This window comes from Lepisosteus platostomus, chromosome 6 (assembly GCF_059453375.1).
Source record: "Lepisosteus platostomus isolate fLepPlt1 chromosome 6, fLepPlt1.hap1, whole genome shotgun sequence".
In the NCBI taxonomy this organism is placed as follows: Eukaryota; Metazoa; Chordata; class Actinopteri; order Semionotiformes; family Lepisosteidae; genus Lepisosteus; species Lepisosteus platostomus.
In genome coordinates this window covers 60,294,892-60,322,431 of record NC_142616.1, presented here as the reverse complement: position 1 = coordinate 60,322,431, position 27,540 = coordinate 60,294,892, and the positions used below count along the sequence as shown (strand labels likewise).

General features: G+C 37.5%; 3 protein-coding genes across 3 annotated transcripts; 1 reads left to right on the top strand and 2 right to left on the bottom strand.

Moving 5' to 3' along the window:
- Nucleotides 1-816: 816 nt before the first annotated feature.
- On the bottom strand, nt 817-9,536 carry sec13 (SEC13 homolog, nuclear pore and COPII coat complex component). Its single transcript, XM_088636693.1, has 9 exons — nt 9,350-9,536; nt 8,760-8,804; nt 8,348-8,463; nt 7,822-7,973; nt 6,966-7,099; nt 5,809-5,942; nt 5,420-5,540; nt 4,441-4,587; nt 817-1,313 (listed from the first exon to the last, which is right to left on the bottom strand). The coding sequence occupies exons 1-9, from the start codon at nt 9,350-9,352 to the stop codon at nt 1,203-1,205; spliced, it is 963 nt and encodes a 320-aa protein (XP_088492819.1). The 5' UTR covers nt 9,353-9,536; the 3' UTR covers nt 817-1,202.
- A 476-nt stretch (nt 9,537-10,012) lies between these two features.
- On the top strand, nt 10,013-22,950 carry cand2 (cullin-associated and neddylation-dissociated 2 (putative)). Its single transcript, XM_088636692.1, has 15 exons — nt 10,013-10,198; nt 11,268-11,411; nt 11,779-11,933; nt 12,290-12,413; nt 13,027-13,283; nt 14,246-14,351; nt 14,539-14,684; nt 15,577-15,869; nt 16,649-16,790; nt 17,294-18,799; nt 19,599-19,694; nt 19,930-20,099; nt 20,492-20,656; nt 21,459-21,566; nt 22,192-22,950. The coding sequence occupies exons 1-15, from the start codon at nt 10,131-10,133 to the stop codon at nt 22,417-22,419; spliced, it is 3,708 nt and encodes a 1,235-aa protein (XP_088492818.1). The 5' UTR covers nt 10,013-10,130; the 3' UTR covers nt 22,420-22,950.
- A 1,131-nt stretch (nt 22,951-24,081) lies between these two features.
- rpl32 (ribosomal protein L32) lies at nt 24,082-27,236 on the bottom strand. Its single transcript, XM_088636695.1, has 4 exons — nt 27,085-27,236; nt 26,104-26,208; nt 24,949-25,130; nt 24,082-24,265 (listed from the first exon to the last, which is right to left on the bottom strand). The coding sequence occupies exons 2-4, from the start codon at nt 26,197-26,199 to the stop codon at nt 24,136-24,138; spliced, it is 408 nt and encodes a 135-aa protein (XP_088492821.1). The 5' UTR covers nt 26,200-26,208; nt 27,085-27,236; the 3' UTR covers nt 24,082-24,135.
- Between the last annotated feature and the right edge of the window lie 304 nt (nt 27,237-27,540).

The following is a 27,540-nucleotide window of genomic DNA, read 5'->3' as shown; positions in this document are numbered from 1 at the left end:
GTTCCTAGGTTTTCAATGAAATTTACTCATTTAGAAATAAAACATTCACTCAGTCCACACTTCTTCTGAGTAGTCACTCCAGCCGGATCCATAAAACTGACCTTGAATCGCACAGGCTTAATATATTTGCTGTTATGGAAACAGCAAGAGAAGAGGCTGTTAATTCTTTACACAATTCATAAATAGCACTTAATAATAATCTGTAGCCTTGCAGTAAAAATAATGGAATGCGTTCATTTTAAAAAGAGCTTTTTGAAATTATCATGAACTAGAATGACACAACTCAAGGGATTGAAACAGATATAAAAATTGTAAGATTCAAAATACTCATCTATAGGTTTTCTGTCAAACTTGGAAATTTGATTTTCATAGAGATTATGTGCGGTTTCTCTAATAAAGATTCTGAAGGTGCAGTAATTAAATCAAACATTCTTGAGGGAAATGTACAGGAAATACACATGAAAATACAGCTTTCATTCTGTCACGAAGTACCTGCTGATTAGTGTTATTCCATTTGCTATACCACGTAGTACGTCAGATTTAAAGATTTATTTGAGGGTCCATAAACATTTTGGAGTTAATTTTAGTTATAAATTATATACCGCTCTCCAGCTAATTCGCTTACCTTTAAGAATATTTCCTAAATATTTCCTACCTTTAAGATTTTTTCTAAAAAAGTAGTACAGAATAATCAACAGGGCTTGTAAGGGGGCGTTAGGACCCAGTCCACTATAAATAACACATTGACATCATCAAGGTGTAAACTCCTACTATTAGCAATTCGGATTTATACACGCAATAAACAAGACAAGGCTATTTTTTTCTGTTTTTGTTAGTTTTATTGGACCTTCTAAACAATGGAGCCTTAGGACAAAACAAACAATAAATTTAAAAAAAATATACAGATAATTCATACATTTCCGGGGGGGGGGGAGGGGGGATAAATTATATCTGACACTTTCAAGTAACAACCAATTAAGTGGTAGGATCTCCAACTGTAGAATTTTACGGCAGTATCAAATCTATTAGCAAGTTCAGACTGCCACCTTCAGAAAGCTGCATTATATGGAGGGACATCAAAAAGGAAAAGACGTCTTTGTTGGGAAGCATGTGCAGCAAATATAGTTCTACTGCGAATAGTATTTTCCACTGAGAGACGGGGGCAATGAATTTTTAATGCATCTCCAAAGCCATCCCTCCCATCACTGCTCGTTCTGTTGGCCCTCTGTGATGGCAGAAACAGCCCCTTGCCCTTTGTTGACATCACTGATGCAAGCCCACTGGCCATCCACTGACTCCTTCCACAGCGTCACCTGAGGGGGAGAGAGAGAGAAAAGAGGCCACTGAGCCACATATCACTGAACAGGTTTCTGCCACTGTGCTGCAGTCATCCCATCAACCTCTGGGGATCAGATTTGTAACTGAGCAATAGTGGGAAAAGACATGGATGCCTTTCGACCACTGCTAAAATTCAATACAAAGAGGTGACACTAACAAGCACATTTTATTAATATACAAGGTGTAAATGCAGGAGAGCAAGAATTCCCAGTGAAATCAAGAGAAAATTAGGAAATCAGGAAGATTCCTTGTAAAAGGGAAGCACACACAAGACAGGGAATGACTTCCACAAAATAGTAACTCAGTGTGAGTTTAAAAACAGAGGGACAGGACAATCGTGTAAAAACTAAGCTCCATTACATGTGTACTGGCCTCACTGAAGCTGAAAGAGTACAGAATGTAGGAGTGTTTACCAAATAAAAAATAATTACCATAATATTCTTTTGTCATTACGCAGTTATTATGATTCCCATAAACTGCTGCCGTCTTCCATCTTTCCAGTACAATTTGTTCACCAGAGTGATCAGCTCAAAATCTGTTGTCAAAGCACTGAATTTGCAAGGCAAAATTCACATTGTTCTCAAAGAAGAGAGAAGGGGAAAGATTGGACACTACCAGTTACCCCCACAGGAGCTCCTCTCTGCTTGAACTGTCTAGCTTGAGTTTTATTTTTCTACACTCTACATCAGGTGGTGTCTATTTTTTCTCAAGGTCTACTCAAGGTCAAAATTCCAGCAAAAGAAACCGTGACACTACTTGCACCCCTTGTTCAACAAATATAAAATATTTCATGAGCAATCTGCCCCATTGCTTGTTTTTGTTTTTTATTTTAATGTGCTAATTAATTTCAACCACATATATGCTGTAAACAAACCACATGAAAAAAAGTTCTGATAGATGGCCAAATATTACCATTAAAAAACTTTGACACATAACTTTGATTATGTCAAACAAAATTCACTAAGGCATATATATATTTACTGATGGAAAAACATTAAACTATTTTTTGGCACATTAAATATTGGTTTTAGATTTTTAAGTAAAAGAATACTGAGTACACGATTACTCTCAACTTAGCTTCAGGATTTATCTTTACAATAACAAATACACTCCATACATATGTAAAGTAAGCAAAAAATGTAATTCAGGGATAATTCATCAACGTTCAAATATTCAGCAAGGATAAAAAAAGTGATACAGGCCTTGCAAATACACAGAAAAATAGTAAATTTTAACAAGCTGCTGTAGCAACACATACCTTCAAATTTCAAATTTACCTTCAAAATTCGTAGATATCAAACAAATAAAACTAAAATACCGCATATTCTTTTCTTAGTGTAGTGAGGCATCCAAGGTTATAACTAAGAAGTTATAAAAATACAGGATCCAGAAGTTTAAAAAAAAATTAAGAATAAGTATTAGCACTTTGCATTTGCAAGAGGCATTTAGAAACATCTCCTTCATGGTTTTAAAGCTTAATCTGCTCAATTTCTTCAGGAAATCAGAAAGCACAAAAAAGACAGCAAGCTAACAAAGTTACTGATATATACATCATAAACAGCCCTCTAATGCAAATAAATAATTGTCTGTCAGACGTTTCATTGATCGGCATTTTATTTTGATAACTTCAACAAATACATTTTCAAGGGGCAGCTAACATCACTGTTCACCAAGAGTAATGTAATTATCAGTCTGCTTTGTACAGTAAGTTGTAAAATCTTTAGAGATTGTTTTATCATAAAGGGGACTCTGTGCTATTTCATATAGAAATTTGATTTACTGAATTCAAGTGCACTTTGAAAAAGGGTCAGAAAAAAAGAAATTACTTAGAATCACAGAAAGCATAATCTGCAAAACGACCAGGGACAAAAGTAAAAAGTGGTTCTTAAATTTTGACTTCCAGGTGTGCCTGAAGCAACAGTTCAGGTTTCATCTGAAAGTTATAAAAGTGATGTGCTTTTAAAAAAAATTCTGACACTTCACTGTAACCTTTTTAATAAAAGCTACTGTGGCAAGTACAGGTTTGTCTGGTGTCTAGCAGAGCTATTTAATACTGGAAAGTATTTCCTTTTGGAAATTTTATGAAGTGGAAAACATAACTATTACTACATATACAAAAAGTTCCTGCAATCTATTTCCAAAGAGGGAAATTACTCCAAACATTAAGAAACCCTATTCTCAGTTAAACACACTTTGAAAGATTAATGTACCACATTAATTGTATTCCTTCATCAAATAAGAAGTGATGTCAGTAACACTGTAAAAATAACAAATTGGCATTCATGAGTGCTTTATTAATTTACTATATATATTTATCTGCAGTTGATTAATTGGATGTTTGTAACAAAACTATTGCGGACCAATAGATAATGTAATTTTTTATAATGGTTTAGAATTCAATTAACATTTTTATATTCTCAATTATAATGGAGACCAAGCTAAAGTGAGACTGGGATGTCTTCCATAAATCTAAGGACTTGCCTTTTGCTTCTTAACTATATGCCAGGCTTACTGCCAGAAGTAATATTAGTTATTATCAGTCTTTACTATTCCCCATTGAAAGTGGCAAAGGTGACAGATATATTAAATATGCTCCGACACTTCACACTATCCCAAGCCTTATTGGAAAGCTCTTTGTTTTTATTTGGCCAGGTACACTTTCAGAATCAATTACTCTTTCACAATCATTCCATCATTCTGACGGAAAAGAGTATCTGGCATAACTCCAGGAACGGTTTTGACAATGCTCAGAAGTATCTAAAGCTGCTGAGGTACGTTTTGCCACTTACGAAAGTAGGCAAGACCGAAAAAAACAAATGTGAATGTCTGGTCAAATGAATTACTGTACTGCATCACAATTAACTGCAATGCTGCTTTCATAGACATTTTTAGATCAATAAAATCATCCTGGCAGATGAATAGAAACACCTTGTAATTAGTCCTTTATTTCTTGGCCAGGGTGCTCACGCATTTAACAACACCAGGACTAGGAAGAGAAAACAGCACTAGCATTAAATACAACACAAAGTTTTATATGTCTCTCTGCTAGGAAGGTTATTCAAACATTTCTATGCTCATAAAAGACTTTTGTTCAAATCTCACCTTATTGTCTCCTCCTGACACCGCCAAGATATTTCCTGTGATGGACCAGCTCACGTGCCACACCACGTCATTGAACTTATGAAGAAGCTTGGCTGTCCAGGCGTTTCCTGAAGGATCATCGCATGTCCAGATGAAGACCCTGCCATCCTAAGTGGATCCAGACAGAATCAGTATCCAGCAGAAAGGGGGGTTTAAAAAAAAACATGCATTCAAAAACATCACTTTAAAACACATACCTTTTCCCCAATCCATAAATTCCACCATTAAAATCATGAGACCAATTCGAACTGTTCTTAGCACAATGCAAAATGAAAACAAATATATCACCACCATCTGTAAAGGTTGAACTGTGATCAATGCTTATTCAGAGCTCTAAAATCCTTGATTCAAAACAATTTTATCCCCCTCTTTGAACGTGGTTATCTGTGTTTTCAATGCTTCAAAAACTGTAAGAAATACAATAAGCAGCTCAATCTGTAAAGGGACTAGTATGAACTAAATGTTGACAACTGTAGTCTACTTCCGAGCAGTGGCACACAGTCGAGTGTCACTGGTGTTGAGATAACTCGAGGGGCTAGGGTACCGTATTCACAATGGCAATCTTAGTGTCTAAATGCGCGTTAATGATAAATGCGATCCTTGCAAAAGATTTCAACAAAACTGCATCATGATAAGAGGATAAAACTGCATGGAACTTTTAGCCTGTCTTTATTATAGTCAGGTTTAAAATGGCTTAATCTTTAAAAGTCCTGCCCGTTTCACAACTGTGGCCCCAAACAGAAAGAGAGAAGACCATAAGTGTCAACAGAAGGTGAACAAAGCATCTACTGATACTGCAGATTGTCAGACAAACTTCACCCTCAGTCAGCCTGCTCCAACAAGTCATCACTAGGGACACACTTACCAGTGAGAAAGTGACATCAGCAAACTTCAAACTGAACAAAGAGAAGTTTATTAAGGTGTTATGGCGAGAAGGTACCTGTGAACAGCTGGCAATGGTGCTGGTGGGAAGGCCTATCGAAGGGGCCCAGCCCACATCTCTCACCCAATCACTGTGAGCTTCTAGTTTCTGATCCTCCTTCCACTGCCCATCCTCCTCTCTAGAACAGCAAGACATCCAGGTTACAAACCATCTTCAGAGATATTAGGGAATAAATATGGGAAATACAACTACTGTGCTGCACAGCTGAAATAACCAGAATATCTTAAAAGCACTTTATTCTAAAATAAGTGTCTGTCCCAGAAAAACCCGTAAACCTGTTGTTCACTACTGTAAAAATTAATCATTGAACTTCATGGGGATGAGAATCTTTTTCAGGCGATGAAGGTTAATCAGTAAAAAACAGTGTTCCTCCCATCCACACTTACTTCCAAAGTTTGACCAGGTTGTCGCAGCCTCCAGATACAAATCTCTTAATGAGGTTCGGTTTCTGTCCCAGCGGCTGGTCGATGAGACTGCCAGGCACGACAGCAGGAGCCCAGCTCACTGCATTGCAGCCGATCTGCAAAAAACAAACATCTGTCACACAGCTCCGTGCCACGAAAAGCTTTACACCAACCGTGCTGTCCAATTCGCAGCTAATATTGCTGTTGCTAGATGTTCACATATGCACATCTGAAGGTGTTTAAAATCCTTAATAACAGTAAAAGGGAACAGAGATGAACAAAAGGAATTCAGCATAGTTTCTTCAGAACAAAACACAGTAAGCAAAATGCACACAAAGCCCACCTAAGATCTTAAGCTAAGCATTACTGAATTAGGCCCCAAAACAGAAGGACATAACTAGCTTTAGACATACGTATAACACATATAGAAAATGTAAAAGAAAGTGCCATGTTGACAGATATATAAGTAACTAATGACAGTTATATTCATTAGTTTCGTTTTAAAATGTTTTCAGTTAATCCACAATGAAATGAATCTCAAAAAACATTAAACTTCTCAGGTTCAACAATGCTGAACATCATCCACCAGTTTATGAATTTCACACAATGGAAGACAAACTGTAAATCATTTCAATGATTCAAACTTGATATTTCACATTTCCAGTTATTTCAGTACCAAGCACTCTTAGAAGCAACAAAACAAGAACAATTAACATTACAAAACCGTACTCCATTCTATAAAAATGCCCACATGCAGCTTTTTAATCCACTATGTTTGGTATGGGCCACTGAGTTGATAATGTACTACAATTCTTACAATCTTAGAGAGAGAAAATAAGTGCCAAATATAGTTTATTTTGCAAGCTTATTCTGGCATTTACACTGTTTGAATTATTTTATATATAATTTCATATATATATATATATGCTGTTGATCAAGCTACTGCAATTACTATTAAATGCAATTTTACACAAACAATAAAATCTAATAAGCTGAGCTTTCTTTTATTGTTTTCATTGTTGTTCTTTAAGGAAAGAGCTAAACATTCTTTGATGATCTTATGGATTCACAACCTTTAACCAAGTGACACTTAAGATTGAGAAAAAAATGACTTAAAAGTCAAATTAAAGGCCCCTTACAGTGTGTGCGTTACTGATCTTCTTGACGTCCCACTGCCCATCCCCGGAGTAAGTGAGCAGCGATATTGCACCATCTGAGCTGCCACAGGCAAGAATCAGTCCGAAGTCATAGGGCCCCCAGCACACCGAGTTTACTTCAAGTACAAGACAAGGACACAGGGCAGCTTTTAGAAGGCATCCACACACCACAAGTACTTACTGAGATGCAACCACTTTATACACACATGCTTTTATTACATCTCCCTTATCTTATTTTCATAATAGAACCTTCAAGTCTTTTAATTACTCGACATTTAAGACATTACCAAAGATCAATAACAGTATTTAGATCACTAAAGATCCATTGTCAAGACTAACCCATTTTAATTAAAGTTAGCTAATTCAATATTACTTCAAAGGTCTCTTTTTTGGTTCATTTTGCTAATACAAGTGGGGATTATCCTGTTAAAGTACTGGTAGAAATTTAGCATGTGTACAATGTAAAATCATGTTTTTCTTCTTCTGTAGACAAATGTACAAACATTTCAAGTTCGTGCTTGATGTAAATTCCACTTTTCTTCCACTGTGCATGCAGAATGAGAATTGCCTTATACTTTAACCTGTTATCTTGTCTCTGTCGTTCACAGGTAAAGACTGAAATCAAAGGTAACGTTCAAAAGCTAAAACAGGGAAAAGATATTGGTGTAATCGTCTGGCCTATTTGTGTCAATGGTTATATTGCCTTACAAAAAGGTGATATGAAGTTATCATTAACTTAAGAAAAATACCCCAAGTGCTGGACAGCAAAAAGAAAAAAAACTAAAATGGTCCGCAAAAAGGTGAAATGCAGCAACAGCCTGTCAGTTAGTCTGTCTACCTGAAGATTCATGGCCTGTGTACTCATACATCTTGTCCCATGTGCCGTTCTCCTCTTTCCATATGATCACCTTCTTGTCATAGGAACAGGACGCTAAAATGTTCCCGTACATTGGATGAGCCCAGGCCACTTGCCAGACTGGCCCTTCGTGACTGTAGGAAAGAAAGGACAAAATGCTTCAGTATTATTATATTTTCATAATCAGCAGAAATGTAAAAAAAAAAACTAACAAAAGAGGTTCTCAAATGTTTCCATGAAAGGATAGAAGTTTACAGCTACAAAATAACCATTTACACAATCAAAACACAAGCGAGGCACATGGCATAGGAGTGAGCGCCACCTAATTACACCCAGGAGCACAGCCTCTTTAAGGATTGTGTGTGGTTGCCTCATGTAAAGGATAAAACAGATTATTAAGAACAGACACTACCTAACTCCTCTGGGAATAAATCTCCCAAGAAGCAAAATACTTGGCTGAAAAATACCACTGAACTAGTAACGGTGAGAAAACCAACCCAGAACTTACCCTCTCAAATCGGCAACCAGGATCTGACCTCCGTTTTTTACATCAAATATTTTTACAGACCTATCGGACGAGCAAGTAGCCAACCTGGTACCATAATAGTCCATCTGAGCATCATGCTGGCAAGAGAAAAAATAACATGGCAAAGAAGATAAGGGCAGACAGGGTCAGGTAGTGTCCAAGTGCTGAAATTCTGAAACATAAAACAGCTGGACACCTTCAATTCCTAGCTGCTTGACAAAAAAGTATAGTACAGTAGAAACTTTTAACAACTAACAACAGACAATAGCTAATAGAGGACTTTTTAACAAAGTATAACGAAACTGCATTCTTCAGCGATCTCGAACCGCTCAACTAAACACACAACAGTGGTTATTTAGTATTTCACATAATTATGAAAAGCAGTAATACTCACGATCATGTCCTCATGGGACGTGTCCACAGTATTTATAACTGAAACCTAAGAGGGAAAATTGCATAACTCTTAATATTACAATGTAGAGGTTACTTATGAAATTAAACCTTATTTTTTTTAGTATATTAAACTGTGGTTCCTAATGAACAAAGCTAGCAACTAGGCAAAAACAACAATATGACTCTAAAGACGCCGTGCAAATTTATAAAGCGACTGCACGCAATACTGCTATGTATTGTTTTCAATATTTTGTTTACTAATTACTGAAAACATAAATCAATACAGGAATGTCTCTACAATCACAGGTCGGCAGTTTTTCCAAACCTTAGGCGCCTTATCTCAAAGTCCAACATCTACGTTTAGACGTGGCGATTGGCGTTTCGTAAATCAACGATTTATGACATTCATCCTCGTCTTTAAACGTGCTTTAAAAATCTAGATATTGCTTCAACTGTTATTGAAGCTATAACCGTAAGTGTAAAATCAAGCATGTTTTTCAATGAATGAGATACATTCTGCAAACCGATCAAAAACTTTAAATGCATTCGCCATTATGAGACTTCTACCAAGGATTAAAAATATTTACTCACCATATTTGTGCTGACTACTGTTAAAATTACCGCTCTTATTAAAAACAAGTAATAAATTGGATTTATAATATCTCGTTTAGTCAATTTTGTCTCCCGCTCCAGCCGTTTTCCTCTCTTAGACGTGGCAACTCCACTTCTTCTCTAACTCAACTCCACTTCCGGGAGCATCCCCACTCCTTCTGTCGGGCTACAACAAGGAGCGACGATACAGAGTTCCGAACAAACATTGAGACTCTGTTTACAAAGTTCGCAGTCTACATGGCGTAATTTCACATTTAACACACGTGGCATTATCACAGTTCTTGCAATACATTTTATCGTCAAATACAAACATGACCAAGTATTCCCTTCCAACGTAAAGGGGCGAACAATTGTTTTTAATTACTAAAACAAACCCATTATGTCAAGAGAGCCATACATATTACCTATATTATTACATAGACAAATAATCGTAAATAACCATAGTACATTTTCTTTTTTAATTAAAAGGTGACGTAAAACTAAAACACTACCTGGAAGACAGGACCGTACTGTGAGTTCTAAAAAGTATGACTTTCTTGCAATAGGCGTTAATACCACTTGGCGGTGCTAGTAGCGAGTCAATTTGTAAGCTATTTATATCGCTGCGTGCCGAGTATCAGGTTTTCCAGTTTGTTCTTACCCTGAAGCGTCACTCTTGTCTCTCCCTCGCCATGTTCTCCATGTAAACTAAAAGAAATTTCTGCTATACTTACTTAAAAGATTGTAGAGTGAATACAAGTTTCAAAGGTAAACTCAAAAGATGGCCAGTGTGACTTATCATATCTCCAACCTACTGGAGAAAATGACATCTACTGATAAAGATTTTAGGTAAGACTGTATTAGTTTGCATGTTTTAATGCAACCTACAGCATAGCTAAATTAAAGGTGAAATGACATTGGAAATGTCTGTCAGCTGAGCGTCTTAAATTTTGCTTCAGTCCATACTCACATTTTAAGAGGGATTTAAGTGTGTGGGATTATTAGACATAATATTTTTTAAACGTCAGGAAATTTTATATGAATATTATGTGGTACTAAACTTTTTGTCTACAGTAAAATTAATTAACTTGAAAAATAAACATACAACATTGGTATATGGAAATGGATAGTTGTAAAAAGTATTTTAATCTCAGAGTGACTGGTATTATGTGGTCTCTAATTCCACATCTAATTTAAATGACAGTCGTTTCATACAAAGGATAAAATCCTTCATGCATTTTGTTTTCTTGAAATATATTTCTTCTTCTTGTGTATTCATTATTTATATTCATTACTGAAGACAGTTCAGAACTTTTGCCAACAGTTTATAAACAGAGTATTAGCAGACATATAAACCATTTACAACATCAATAATAATGATTCATTGAATTTTTCTACTACTTTTAAATATAAAGGATCCCAAAGTGTATTACATGAAGAAGGGAACCCACTTAACCCACCACTGGTGTACAGCAGCCAGCTGGGTGACTTGTATTAGTCATTATGCAGAAGAAGTCACTTACACAGTAGATCATTGGAGAAGTGAGAACTATGAGATTTCTATGACTGCTTTAGATAAAAGGACTTCCCAATGTTACTATAATCCTGGTCATAGAAGGCGAGGGTGTCTGCAGGTTTTGCAGGTCTTTTGAAAGCTTCATCATCTGAAGAGATGGGTGAGATTGATATATTTTCTGTTGAGACAATGATGACGTGATTTAGGTTATGCAGAGCTGCGTGTGGACATCATTGCTGTTACCCCTGTGAACAGTGTACCACCCATCACCTCACTCAAACCCTCCCTTTCTGCTTTTTGGATTTCACCCCTCGGAGGTCTGGACATCTCAGAAGAAAGTGTCAGGGGCCTGTTGGAATAGCAGTGGTGCTGATTATGACAGTGGTGGGTATCTACTTTCAGATTCATGGCCACCAATGACTTGATGATGGAGCTCCAGAAAGACTCCATCAAGCTAGATGAAGACAGTGAGAAGAAGGTGGTTGCGATGCTCCTGAGGCTGCTGGAAGATAAGAATGGAGAGGTTCAGAACCTTGCAGTCAAATGGTGAGTGAGCTTAATAAGTATCCACAATCCTTTAAATCCCATACCGCTGACAGGGAATTATAAACAACCGACATTCAGTGTGATTTTCAAAGAGGTTTTTGCTCCAGAGCTGACTTTCTGAAACTCATGTAAACAGTCAAGGTGCAAATCTAACAAGAGAGAAAGCGGTCATTGAAAAGAGTTGTGTTAATTTTCCTAAGAAACAATAGTTGGACTAAATATTGAACTGGAGCAAATTCTAAAAACGTCAAGGGCATATATCACATTCAGGATAAATTAAACCAGTGTATCACACAGAAAAAACATTTTGCAATGAACAGACAGCTGTTACTGTTGATTTTTCTGTTCTTTGTTTTGCGTGTTTAAGCTTGGGCCCACTGGTGAGTAAGGTGAAAGAATACCAGGTGGAGACCATTGTGGACACACTGTGTTCCAACATGCTTTCAGATAAAGAGCAACTACGAGACACTTCAAGTATGGGCCTGAAAACAGTCATTGCTGAGCTTCCTCCATCCTCCAGTGGTAAGAGCTTTCATGATCTTATTACGATCGGCTATAATGAAGGTATTGATTCTTTCAGCCATCTGCTGCTCATCCTGATGTCATGGATTTGACCAAAAACTAACTGTGTTAGGGTGAGTGTTACTGCAGGTATTAGGACTGGGGTTGGAGATTTCATAGAGATGTTTGCATACCCAAGATGCCATGGATAATGATGAACTTCCAAGTGAACAATTTGACATTGTAATTTTGAAAATCCACTGCTCGTCATCAAGTAAATTAATCTTAAAATTTAAAAATCTAAAACCAAACAGTTAACATTTTACTCCAAAAACGTACAGTGATGGAATCTGTAAAAATAATACTACATTTTTCAGGGTCTGCTCTGACAGCAAATGTGTGTAAGAAAATAACAACACAGCTGACATCAACCATCGGGAAAACAGAGGATGTGTCCATACAGCTGGAAGCACTGGATATCCTCTCAGACATGCTGAGCAGGTAGGAGACGTTCACTCTGTGTCACTTACAGAAGTGATTTGTAAATCTTCACTGTAGTTGTATCTTACTTAAATGAAACTTTATTATATTGTCTTCCACTATTTGTTAGTTTTATCTGGCATCTCCACTCTTATCCATGTCTCTGGAATGATTATTTTAAAGCACTGACTAAAAAAATAATTTTTAAAACAATTTTATAGCACTTGAGACCAGCTTTGCTAGTTCTGTTCTATTAGAGAAGAAAGGTCACACAAAGGCTTTGAAGCAAGGCATTTCCTTAGCTGACTTTTTCATTATTGCTTTAAATAATGATCTGAATACTGTAGGTGGTTATTTTCCTTGATAAAGATGTAAATTACATTCTTCTCAGTCTAATACAGAGACCCTTGAGGCCATTGCCAGTATACAAGTAATGGTGTGTATTTCAACACACTCAGATGCTCTACCTATAATTCCAGCCTGAACCTTGGAACTCATCATCTGCTCTTAGTTATCTTGATGAACAGTATTGTGCTAATATAAGCAGTATGCACAACACTGGACCCTGGACGTCTCGGGGGACATTGTCAATTCCTGACCCCATATTCATCTCTTATATCCTTTCTGCCCACAGGCTGAGTGGGACCCTCATGATCTTCCACCCTTCCATTCTGAGCAGCCTGCTGCCCCAGCTCACCAGCCCCCGCCTGGCAGTGAGGAAGCGGGGCATCATTGCTCTCAGCCACCTGGTCCCCAGCTGCAGCAGTCCTGTCTTCACCCAGCTCATGGATCACCTGCTGGCCGAGCTCACCCGAAATGCCTCCACCTCCACCACACGTACCTACATCCAGTGTGTGGCTGCCATCAGCAGGCAGGCCGGCCACAGAGTGGGTAAGACAGCGTCTCTTAAGAGTAAATAAGTTCTTCCAGTTCAGGTTTTTATTTTTTTTTAAACCACTTGTCTTTTAACAGATCTGGATCTGAAATGTTTTAATGAAATCTGATAAGCTCTATATACAAATAAATGTATAAATAGTGTGTACATATAATAGTTCCTACTTGTCAGTGGTAAAAATAGGTACAGAAACAAAGATTCTTAAAATAATAATAATAAGTTGTATAATTACGAATGTTTTCATTTTCTCCTTGCTAATAAAACAAACTCAACAAATGAGGAAACATTGTATTGAGATATCACCTGGTACAGAAATATCTGAATTGGAGTACATAGCTGGTTTCAGTAGTAAAGAATCTAAAGTTTAATGGCAGTTCTTAATTCCTTATTGCTTCTTAAGGCTACTTTGTGTTTACACAATCAAAACTAAATGATAAAATTTAACATTCAGTGACTGGACATGTTGCCAAAGCTAGACAACAACTCCCCATTATTCTTTAATTTAGCCACTTTTAGATCACATCATTATTTGCCTTGCTATTTTCTGTAAGCAATTTCCTCATGTGCATTTTATATGCCTTATTACATACTTTCTTAGTGTGATAAAATACAAACTTGGGTTGCCAATTGATATAACTACTTTCTTGTCCTTGTTCATGATTCTTCAGTGGAAATATATAATGGGCTTCACTTACCTACTGAAGTCTATACAATACTGTACCGTGCTATATCAAAACATTTTTGATTTAGGAACTGTTATAGTGCTTGACGTGTGTTGGAATTAAATGCCATTTTAGTCCTGTGTCACCGTTATTTGCTGCTGTAGTTTGTGTTTGAAAGTACTGGGGAGTTGAAGTGAGGATAACATTGCCAATGTAAGTTATCATATACAAGGATAACTGTCCATGTTTTACAGGGACAGTATGAGCCCCGCTCAAGTGCTGTCTATGTGTTTCAGGGGAACACCTCGAGAAACTAATCCCGGCCGTGGTGAAGTACTGTAATGTGGAGGATGATGAACTGAGAGAGTATTGCTTCCAGGCCTTTGAGGCATTTGTCCGAAGGTAATGCAATGTACTGTAGCCAACTGTCAATGCTTCGGTAGCAAACAACACAGCAAAAATATACTGTTCATGTTTTCTCACATTGGTCTTTTCTCTATGTTGGGCTATGCATTTTAGAGTCAGAGCTCTATACTCTGTCTTCATGTTCATTTGTAATATAACCAATATTTCATATCCCGTTATAAAGGTGCCCAAAGGAAGTGTCTCCCCATATCCCAACCATCATCAAACTGTGTCTCAAGTACATCACCTATGACCCCAACTACAACTATGACAACGATGAGGAAGAGGACGAGTCAATGGATACTGAAAATGGGGAAGATGAAGATCAAGGTGCTGTATTGCTTGGATTCATCATGACAATCTTATTTTTAAAAAATGTACTGTGTGACTCCCTAAGCTAACAAACATAAAAGGACTGTGATATTTTGATGAAGCATAAATTCATTGTTGTTTTTTATTCTTTTACTTTTGCATTACCTGTCTAATGGTACATTCATACATTGGGTTCAAAGAATAATGAGGTTAAGTATTTTTTACATAAACAATACCTCTAAATATGAAGGTGTGGTAGCTCAGACAGGGCATCTAGCTCCTACCTGGAAGGTCCCGGGTTCAATCCCAGGTACAGGCAAGCAATGTAACTTGCTCTAATTCCTTCTAGAGGGCTCCCAGGTCCACTCAGCCTGCTTTCAAAATGAGTACCGAGGGATTAATCCTTCTGGGGGTAATAGGCTGGCTGGAGCGTGATGCTGACCACCTCACTTCCACCTCCAGTGTCGGATGGTCAAGAAAAATGGTGGCCCCTGCCCCCCATTTCCCATGGGCCCTGATGGCCTGAAAAGGGACCTACCTACCTACAGTACCTCTAAATATTCTCAAAGGGATGACAAATAACTTCAGCTCCCTGATTATGTTAATTAAGCAAAAAAGAAATGACAATGTTGTGGTTTTGAGACTCTTTAAGAAATTATTAAAGGGAAGATTATATAGAGGAAAGGTCCATGTCCCTGTTCCTGGAAACGCCAGAGCGTCTCCTGGTTTTCAATACAGCTGAGGTCTGGATGACTTGTGTGAATCAATCAGTTCTTCTTTAGGAAAAATCAAGAAATCAAGGAGGAATCTTAAGGACCCCCAATACAGAGTAACAAAGCAAGGAAACGCGGAAAACCGCCCTTTAGGACGGGAAGAATTGAAAAAAAAAATAACGCACTTTGTTCCTTAGGGACAGACGAAGAGTACAGCGACGACGACGACATGAGCTGGAAAGTGCGGCGCTCCTCGGTGAAGTGTCTGGAGGCGGTGGTGAGCACGCGTCACGACATGCTGCAGGAGCTTTACCGGAGCGTGTCCCCAGCCCTGGTGGCCCGCTTCAAGGAGCGCGAGGAGAACGTCAAGAGCGATATCTTCCAGGCCTACATCTCCCTGCTGAAGCAGGCCCGGCCCCTGCAGGGCTGGCTGCAGGGATCTGACCCCGGAGGCAAGGAGGATCCCTCTCTGGCTATACTGAAGAAACAGGTCAGGAGAGCCTTGCTTTAAGACTGGGAAGGACCTTTTACAGTACATATTGGCCCTTTATAATAACCTTAAATGACACTTCCTGTACACATGGCACCCTTTTAAAATGTTTAGAAACACCTGGTCCCAGCGAGGCTTGACGGTGAGAACAATTTTGTTCTCGTTTGGATTCCTTCACGTCTTGAGATTTAGCTAGACCTTTGTGTCACTGAAAAAATGAACTCCTCTTTTATAAACCTCCACTCATAAGTAGCATCGTCCAAATCTGATATAGGACAGGTCTTATTTAAAAATTTGGATTACATTTACAGTAAATGCTGCTCTTGGATTATGTTTATGCCACAGTAAGGAGAAAGTTACAAAGGTTAGATGGGCTGTATCATTTTGGGTTTTTGTAGGATGACATTTTAGCTTTGGTCTATTCGTAAGGTTAGGTTTTGTTTTTCATTCTGAATAGTGTTAAGGTTTGGTTTGGCCTGTGTTTTGAGTTAGCCTTCCAATTAAAGTTTCACATGGAGTTTTTAATCCTCTGACACTGTGCAACCCAGAGCAGATGGGTTACTACAAAGTACTAACACTCATCTTTATTTAAAAAACATTCATGTTTCCTTTTCTTGCCCATTGCATTCAACAGCATCCTTAGAGTCTACAATGACAACAGGAAGTTCTTATAGACTCATCTTTCCGCCACCTGTTTAGGTTTCAGAAATTGGGTCCTGCCACACAGCTGTTATTTAGTCCGCGGAAAATCCAATTCAAAGCTGGCAGTTTTCTTCTAGGTTCCAAACATTGTGAAGGCCTTACACAAACAACTGAAAGAAAAAAGTATCAAGTCCAGACAAGGCTGCTTCAATCTGCTTACAGAACTGGCAAATGCATTACCCGGAGTTTTGGGTGACCATATTCCATCTCTGATCCCTGGTAAGGAAGGGGGTTTTGCTCTGACTATTTTAATATACATACTGATATATAATTTATATAACATAAATATGTTATTCCTAGCACTTCAGTTAAGGTTACCACCCTAATAACACCATTGCATAATGTCTAGATATAAGAGTGTCACATTTTCATTTTCTATCAAACATGACCTTAATTAACTTTTTGCATCTAATCTGAGTGTGTCACCTGAAGTTGCTGCTTGACATTTAACAGTAATAATTTCCTCAGGATATTCTACATGGTTTATACATGTATTAACATTTGAATTATTTACTGGATACATTAATTTTTAAATACAAATGTAATTCTGTCATATAAAATATGAAACTTAGATTATATTTCCTCATACTATTTTTAGTTTAAAAAATCTGTCGCTTGGTGGCTTTATTTTTTTAGATTTATTAATTTGGGTGTCCAAATTAAATGAAACAAAATGTTGCTAAATTAAAAACTTCAGATTTTTTTCTGTATTATTTTTGCAGGGATTATGTATTCACTGACTGACAAGTCCAGTTCCTCCAACATGAAAATTGATGCTCTGTCCTTCCTCAATGTTCTCCTTGGTACTCATCCTCCTGAGGTTTTTCATTCTCATATCAAGCTCATCCTCCCTCCAGTGGTTGCCTGCATCGGCGATCCCTTTTACAAGATCACATCCGAGGCTCTTCTGGTGACTCAGCAGCTTGTGAAAGTCATCCGGCCTTTGGAAAAACCCTCCACTTTTGACGCCAAGCCCTATGTGAAAGACTTGTTTTCCAGCACTTTAAAGAGACTGAAAGCGACAGATATTGACCAGGAGGTCAAGGAAAGAGCCATCTCTTGCATGGGACAGCTGGTGTGCAACCTTGGTGACCAACTAGAAGGTGACCTCCAGCCCACTCTTCAGATCTTTCTTGAACGACTCAAAAATGAGATAACTAGATTGACTGTGGTGAAGATGCTTACCCTAATTGCAGCTTCCCCTTTGAAAATTAATCTAAGACCCATTTTAGTTGAAGCGATTCCCATCTTGGCTTCTTTTTTGAGAAAGAATCAACGTGCCTTGAAACTAAGCACTTTGATGGCTTTGGACCTAATCATTAAAAACTACAATGACAGTCTCAAGCCTGCCATGATACAGTCCATCTTGAATGAGCTTCCACCTTTGATTGGAGAGAGTGATATGCACATTTCGCAAGTGGCCATTACGCTTCTTACCTCCTTGGCAAAGGTCTGTCCTTCCTCTCTCTTCAAAATTGGTGGCTCTGTTTTGTCTGAAGTTTTCTATTTGGTACATTCTCCTTTACTGCAAGGTGGGGCCCTCAATGCCATTCTTGATTTCTTTCAAGTGTTAGTTGTGACCAAAACAAGCAACATGGGTTTCAATGAACTTATGAAGGAGCTAACAGGCCCTTTCTATGGTCCTCAACAAAGTGATGTGCACGCTGTCATGCACAGGCAATCCTACTACTCTGTTGCTAAATGTGTGGCAGCCCTCTGCTCAACATGCCCCAAGGAGGCCACAGGCATGGTCGGTAACTTCATCCAGGACATTAAGAGCACAAAGACATCTGATTCGGTGAAAATCCTGGCTTTTCTTTGTCTGGCAGAGGTGGGACGCACTATGAACCTCGGAGGGCAAAAAGAGCTAAAAACTGTCATCCTGGAGGCCTTTTCTTCCTCAAATGAGGAAGTCAAATCATCTGCCTCCTATGCTTTAGGCAACGTTTGCGTGGGGAACCTGAACGAATACCTTCCCTTCATGCTGAAAGAAATCGGAAGCCAACCAAAGAGGCAGTACCTCCTGCTGCATTCTTTGAAAGACGTCATCAGTTCATCCTCGGCCAACAGCTTGAAGCCCTATGTGGAGGAAATCTGGGCCCTTCTTTTTAAGCACTGTGAGTGCGCTGAGGAAGGAACACGCAATGTAGTTGCGGAGTGCCTTGGAAAACTGACCCTCGTCAACCCCTCCCAGTTACTTCCCCGGCTGAAAAGACAGCTGTCCTCAGGTACGAGATACTATTTTGTGTGATTTATCTAGCTATGTAATCTGGGGTTGGTTGATTAAAACTAAGATAAAACTTTAGCTTAACTTTAATAGTCTGCAGTTATGGAAGAGCTCCCAAATACTGGCATTGAGGCCCTGGTATCTTCTAGTTTTCATTCCAAATGAGATTTTCATTAGCTCACTGACCCTAAAACTGAACTAGTAATTTGATTAATTAGACCTATTGTATTATTATTTCCATGTAATGATCAAATCTTGGGAGTAACTTGGGAGTAAAATGTTTTACTAATACTGTTTAGAAGCTGGAAATGTACAATAATTAAAGAAAATGGCAATAATTATAGTATGCAATAATTAATACAATTCTCAATTAAAAGTTCAGTTAAGGTTTTCATTCAAGGGATCTCAGCAGAACTGAAAATCATAAGGACCTGAATTGGGGTCCTATTTTCCAAATTTCATGAAATGTTTACAGCACATTGATTTGTAAGTCAAGGCTTATTGATTGACAAAATATGACAAATATGCTTTAACCAAAGGATAAAGGAAATCTTTGCTTTGGGCTAACAGTTAACTTTATAACTTCTACACATACAATATAGGAAGAGGAGTCCTCTGCAGTAGATAATTAAGGTACAGTATACATCTAAATATATAGTATATGTGGGGTTTAAAACTTTTTCCACATCCAAAAGTCTCCTGTCATGTTTATATATTAGCAATCAGTCTTATTGTTTTTAAAAAAAGAGGACCTGCATTCAGTGAATCACAAGCTTTGTTTTTCCTTCTCAATGTTTCAGGTTCACCACATGCTCGGAGCACTGTAGTCACTGCAATAAAGTTTACCATTGTGGATCACCCACTTCCCATAGATTCGCTTTTGATGGACTGCATCGGTACGTTTGTCTGAACCAAATTAAAACCTCACTCATTTATCTGGTTTCCAAAGAGGGTTAAATGTCTAAAAATTGTAAAAAGATATATTTAATTAGCCAAAACAATGTAATAATAAAATCTTCATCTGCTGCAAATAAAAAGTAAATTAGGAAACAGCAGTTGAACACATCATTAACACCAGATGGGAGGATGTTTTGCAAAATGGGTTTACTCAAATATTTCATTTGCTCTCAGGTGATTTTCTGAAGACCCTGCAAGACTCTGATCTGAATGTCCGACGCGTGGCCTTGGTGATGTTCAACTCTGCAGCTCACAACAAACCCTCCTTAATTCGTAACCTCTTGGGTGCTGTGCTTCCCCACCTGTACCACGAAACCCAGACCAGGAAAGACCTCATTCGGGAGGTACAGTAATGGACTAATCGATACAGGAATGAGGAAACCTCCTGACCCATTCTGTTGAAGGATTTTAGCCTGATTGCCCCATCCTGCATGATTAATGATGTGCTTGCCTGAGACTTGATTTGGTTGCACTGTACATTTAAGGAGCTGGATGCATCACAGACTTCCACTGGATTTGGATTTAAACTCCCACGATTTAAGTGTCCCTGCTGCACTGTGGGTGTTAACAGGAGCACTTCAATCCTAGAATAGGAAAGGCTGTTATAACCACAGCCTACCTACCTGTGTAAATAACCACAGTTACTGTACCATATCTTTACAGTTCAAATGTTTTAGTGACCTCTAAATCCTGCAGCTGCCAGATTTAACCCTTACTGTTTGGCTCTGTGTCTTAGGTGGAGATGGGTCCATTCAAACACACTGTGGACGATGGGCTTGATGTGAGGAAAGCAGCCTTTGAGTGCATGTACACATTGTTGGACAGCTGCTTGGACTGCCTGGACATCTTTGAATTCCTCAACCATGTGGAAGATGGCCTGAAGGATCATTATGATATCAGGGTATAACAGGAAGGGTTTTGCATTTGTAGGTTAAAACACAACCACGGTATAGTAGAATGTAATAGAATCAACTGGAAAAAAATGACATCCAGCTCATCATCTATTCAATAAAGACTCTTTTAAAGGACAGCATTTTTAGTGGATGGCACACTAATCCTCTGAACAGGAAAAACTAAATCCATAAAAAATCTTAACGAATTTTAAAGTGAGTTCTATATAGTGTATATATATACTTTGTATCATAAAATAAGCAGCCCCTCATTTAACTCAATGTGCTCTAAAATATTTTAAGCACTAGAGACAGGAGACTTTCTGCCACTCAAAAGAAATGTGCTGCATTTCCATGGTGAAATGTTTACCATTATGATGAACAGAACCTCTAATATCAGTGCCATTTTGTCAATAAAAAGATTGAATATAATTTTGTTCAGGTGTTTCAATAATGTCTTCAATAATAACTCACTAGACTTTGTTTTATATCAGTAATTATACATGATTGGAGAACTTAGAAATGAGTTTTAAAATACTACAGGTTTGGAACTAGGTGCTAAATAGAGAAAACAGACTTTTTCTCCCAACTAGCTACTGTATAATCATATCAAAATTAACAATAGGTGAATGTTTTGCCATAAATTAAATAATTATTAAAACCAGTTGAAAGACTATTAGTTTTGTGTATTTGTTCTCATTTTGATGTTTTGCTTTTATGTGACATATGGACCTTTCATACTTAACCAGATCACCGACAATGTCCTGAACAACATTGAAGAAGCTATGATGATTTTGTCCTTCTTTTCTTCAGATGCTGACCTTCATCATGCTAACCAGGCTCTGCACCCTGTGTCCCAGTGCTGTCATGCAAAGACTGGACAGACTGGTGGAGCCTTTGAGAGCCACCTGCACTGCTAAGGTATGGCCATATAGTATAGGTGCAGATTTTAAAAGCAAAGACAAATTAAACCATAAAAATGGTAAGTTCTGACAACAAAGGACCCTAGCCTTTTGGTTATTTAACCAAAATTAATGGGAGAACATTTCAAAGCTTTTTTTAAAACATAAGGGTATTCATATGTAGAAAGTTTGACGAAGACTATTAGTGTTCAAAAAAACAGTACTCCTCAACTGAGTTATAAATCAGGACTGCTTCCTTCAAGAGCTCAATTACTAGCTCCAATATCATAAAACATTTAAACTTGCTGTTTGAGATGTTTTTCATTTATAAAAAAAGTATTAAAAGTATTTATGGCAATTAATGACTTGTCTGCTTCTTGGAATTAAACAAAGTAACATAGTTGTTTTCTCTTAAATCTTCCTGAGTATGCTTTAGAAAAATGTCTACATAATACTAAAATGTATCCTGGTTCATTCCAGTTATTCTGAGCTCTTTGTATAAATGAACATCCTGTACAAAATATGTACTTACTTTTCATTTGTGTCATTTGATGCTAGTTTTCCTTGCTGAGCTTGAAATAGTCACTAGAGCTAGGTGTCAGCAGACGACTATGAGGGCAGTCTGTGTGTTGGTTTTGGTGCAGGTGAAGTCCGGCTCTGTGAAGCAGGAGTTTGAGAAACAGGATGAGCTGAAGCGGTCAGCGATGCGGGCTGTGGCGGCCCTCCTCACCATTCATGAAGTGGAGAAGAGTCCCGTCATGGCAGAATTCACTGCCCAGATCAGAGCCAGCTCCGAGATGGCCTCCATATTCGAGAGCATCCAGAGAGACACCACCTCCTCCAGTGTTACAGAAACAATGGATACCAGCTAGAGATCATTGTACCAAACCCAGGCTGTTCTCAAGTATAAAAATAAAAAGGAATTGCAAAAAGCTTTTAAGTCCAGAGAGGAAAAAAATGTTTTCAGGGAGTTTAACTGTCTTTTAAAATTGAATACTTTACCTAGTTATTCAGCAAACATATTTCCTTACCAAACTAAACAAAAAGATTGACTAAAACAAGAAGAGCCACACACCCCTGAAACTGAGACCCTTTAACTTCCAAACTTCAAAATTTCTAAGATAAAAGATTAGGTTAGAAAAATTAGATTGAGGAAAATGGCTTAAATTTTATATCTATATTTAAATGTTTGTGAAGCACAATATTAATATGCCACTAATGTCTCTCTCAATAATCATGTAGATTAAAAGTACAGTATAAGCCACATTGCAAAAGCATTACAGACCTATTTAGCATGGTTTTATTAATGGACTATATTCAGCTAATGAATAAAATACTTGATTTAACAGACAGCAAGTTATTAATGCATTGAAAAATAATTCAAATAAACATCCTATTAAAAATATGTTGACGGCCTTTTGTTTTATGTATTCTGAAAATACATTGCCCATGTCTTTTTCTTATGAGCAGCAGGCAGGGATGGTAATCAAAAAGAATATGTAGCATATTATCCTGTAAAAAAAGTTTTTATTTTATTAAAAGATTCCAATACCCATACGTTTTCATTGCTGTACTGATTCAGTATTCCAGTGCCCAACTCAGATCAGTCATAAACCTAGCTAGAAAATGATTAGAGAAACACTGGCAGATAAGCCTTGTCTTACTGCAAATATGTAGTACTTGTGAATCAAGTCACCTTGTGTTCAGATTTTCTTATATTCCAGAAAAGGCTACTAGATCCAAAGGCCAAATGTGATTCCAAAAGTTCCATATTGTTTACCAACATCCTAAGCATGACATCACTATGCAGTTACATGCATCTAATGTTTAGTTTTACCATTTTGAATTAAAAACTCAATAGCCCTGAACTAATTTCACACCAGTTCAAACCTAGTTTCAACAAACCCAAGTTCTCTGTTGTAGTTAACACAATGCATGGCAATTAGGATTCTATTGGTAGTTAATTCAGTATTCATGAACATACACCTATTTGGATTAAAATTACAGACCACTTATTCTTATATTCCTTAAATTACCCTTCAGTCTTTCTAGAGAACAAAATTTTTATATCTTACCTTTCACCTGAAATGTTGAGACCTATTACAACCAAAGCTCAAGTACACAGTACATTACCTCTTCAGACACATCAAGATTACAATTTCTACTGCATTAAAGTACGGATACTGTCATAAAGGTGCTTAAAACATGCTGTCCTCCTATATGTGAAGCATCTAGCAACTATGTGGTCAGTAAGGCCTACCTTTTACAGTCCTTTAGTACATGTTCAGAATTAAACGAACACGTAAAAGGCACATGCTGGGGACTGGGCGAGTAGACAAGTAAAGAAAAAATACCAAACCCATTATATCTGCCATAACTGAACTGGCATCAGCTATAAAACAAAAGCTGCAAATACCGTATACAACTTCTAAAGACTTCCTCCCAGGTGGTCTTCATTGTAGCACCACCACACCAATAAATTTATACACATACAGTAAACCAGACCTTTCAAAAGAAGGAGGAAAAAAGCAATCAAAGTTTTATTTTTTTATTTAAACGACACTGTTGATAGTGCATAATGTCCCAATTTACTCGTTCTCTTCGCTGCGTAGTCTGGCGTTAGGATTGGTGACCTTGATGGCAAGCTGCGCCGCTCTCTCCACGATGATCTTCCTGTTCTTTGAGGAAACGTTGTGGGCAATCTCTGCACAGTGAGTCCTACAGAAAAAAAAGTGATGGAAGTATTGTGTTAACCTCCACTTTGAAACATCTTGTACTTCAACCAATGTAGTATTTTGTGCATACACAGCAGTGAAACACCAAACTTCTAAAATGTAATTAATGTAAAAACAATAGAATATTTACAGATTCCAGTTAAATCATTACATTTTTAGTAGAATGTCATGTTAACTTATGTAAACATTGCATCAAACCAAACTACACACACCTTTTCTAAAAAAAAAATGACTGTATTAAGGAACACTTGTTGCAGGCTATCTTCCATCTTCTAGCTATGACAGAAGCAAGAGATGGAATGGGTATTCGCACTGCAGTGTTCTGCCTCCTCATTCTGAACCTGAAGAGTATCGCTGACTCTGAGGGACGATCAAGGAGGCAAAGCTACACACATTCATTCCCAATTTAAAAACAATTAAACACTGTCTAGCTGAACCATAAGATACAGGTAAGCCTATAATTTCCAAACACATTGATTTAAAATGGATTTTCAAGTCCAGTTAATAAAGCGTTATTATATGCAGAACTATTTGAATTAAATCTTATTTTTAACCAAATAATATAAAAAGCACATTTAAAGCAATTGTTTAATACACCAGTATCATGTATTTGCCAACAAACGGATATGATTGGCACATATCCATGATACAAGAATAACTCCTTACTTGTTGCTCATCATGAGTACTTCCAACTCCTTGACATTGTGGACCAGAAACTTCCTAAACCCAGATGGCAGCATGTGTTTTGTCTTTTTGTTGCTTCCATAACCAATATTTGGCATCAGGATCTGGCCCTTGAATCGCCTACGAACCCTGTTGTCAATACCTCTGGGTTTGCGCCAGTTTTTCTAGGAGATAGGATTAAAAAAATTGGTCATTCGGGTGAAAGTCTTCTGTGGCTGGGCTCTCCAATATTTTCCAGAAAACATGTCTAGATACTTGGATTCAAATGTCTCTGAACCTGAAAGTTGTTCTGTATTAAATGCAGATTTCTTCAGATGCTTTGCACCATTCTTGCAGCCATCAGCCTTGAACAAACTGCAAACTGCAAAATTCTTAGCAGAACCGAAACCTTAAATGTTTTGTGGCTGTTACGTTACGAGTCCCGAATAGTTTTGCATTATTTATTCTTGCTCTACAAGAACTGATGTAGTCAACCCCACAATATAATATCACATAGCTAGAAAAAACCTGGACCATGTTCCGTGTAGCGATTTAAGTTTGTGAGCATATATTTGACAAAAAACATTCAGAGCACAAAGCAGAATCTTGTCTTAATGATCAACCTGCAGAGTAGATTTGAAGGAGGTAAACTACAATCTTGAAGAAAATCTTTGAAATATTTCTAGAGGTCTAAACAAGTAAAACAAAGTTCTCAACACAATACATGAAACATTTTCCTGCAATGCTCCTCAATTCGGTCTATTTTATTAATCACATTGACACAAGATTACAAACCCGGAGAGCATGATGACTGTGACTGTTCAGCAGTTTTCAAGATGTTTAATGGTCAAAAACACATTAAATCACAAGATTTAACTGGACACAGCAAGATGGATGAACAAGCAAGACAGTAAGCATTATGTTTCCCTGGACTACTAATATTTCTAATTTTAAGACATTTCATTTACATAGATTTTAAGGAGCACTGTCCGTGTCTTGTGCCACATTTTAAACAAGTTACTTAACATGTAGTAAATGGATAGTTGTATGGGGCTCTCTTTACACTTCTGTGGAATTAAGTTCCAAATTTGATTAATTCAGAAGGAATCATTTATAGAGCAGCATTGCAAATACTTAAAATTAATTTGACAAGCTTACCTTGATCTTGACATAACGGTCTGACTGATGGCGGATGAACTTCTTGGTTCGCTTCTTTACAATTTTCGGCTTCACTAAAGGTCGTAGGGCTGCCATCGTGCTTACCTAAAGACAGAGCCAGTGTTAATGCAAAGCCTGGCAGGTAAATTAACAGATGGAAGCTCATACTGCTAACTGTACCAGTTATTTTGTTTCCTATTGTCTTCACAAACCAAAAGAATGTTTAAGCATCCATTTTCTAAAGAATTCTGAAGAATAACAGGGTTGAGGCCTACCTTAGCCACAAAACAAACAGCAGATTCCACGTACCGTCACATTACCTTTAGTAGCTAAATAAAACCCCAAAAGCCATAACAATACTATAAAGTAATGTTTAAGCAAAGACTTCCAGAACTTAAAGTCGTCATGCTTTTGAAATCTCCACTTATTGACTTTGACTATCAAAACGTAGGCCGTGCAACTCGAAATGCACATCAACATGCAGTGCATTTAAAGAGGCAAATATTTATTTCATATAACGCCTTTGTAAACAATGCTTGAAATAGAAGTCGTGTAATATAACTCACACTTAAATATAAATCGTGTTAATTCAATAAATCGCTGTACTTCCGAACATTACACAAAACCCGGTGTTCTAGGACTGGGCTCAGTTATCTACACTACAGGGTCAAACTAACTCAGTTTAAATATTAAAACACGTATTTATTGCATTCAGGGGGATTTCTTAACCACTATACACACGCTAAGCCAAAACGATTTTAGCCTCACAAAATAAAACGTGCACAGCGCTCAAGTGACGTACACGTATTCACCGGGCCAGTCAGGTCTGTCAAGTAAGTCTATTATTTCATACATATATCAGTGCAAAATAAAAAATACACACAATCTTAAAAACACTAAAGGTTTTACTAAAATAAAATGTCCATTGTAGATTAATTAAGTGCAATATATAAAAGATGATAATAGATTTTCCCAACTCACCGTCAGATTACGTGCCCTCTCTACAGAAGGCACGGAAGAAGAGAGAGAGCAAGGGGCATGCTGGGTAATGTTAAAGGAAGTCGCCCTTCAGCTCAACTAATGTAATTTAAGGCAATTAAAACAAAACCAGAATGGCGATATCTTTAAGACTTAAACTCGAATATATTATTAATTGTATCCTAGTTATTAAAAATCAGTTGGATTTTTGGGTTAATGGTTTTCACTCTTATTGTTTTGCTACTGTTCACTCTCCACAATATTGTTATCTTCCAGGACCTGTCACAATGAAAGTGCTGCAGGTTTAATAAAAATTATTTAGAGTCGGAGTCTACTACATAACTGGTTGCTAAGGGATTCTTTATTGACAAACCAGGTTTCATTGTTTTATTAAACTATAGGCATTATTAGTGAAACTGTTGTAAATTCGTTTGAAAACATTTTTATTATTAAAAATTT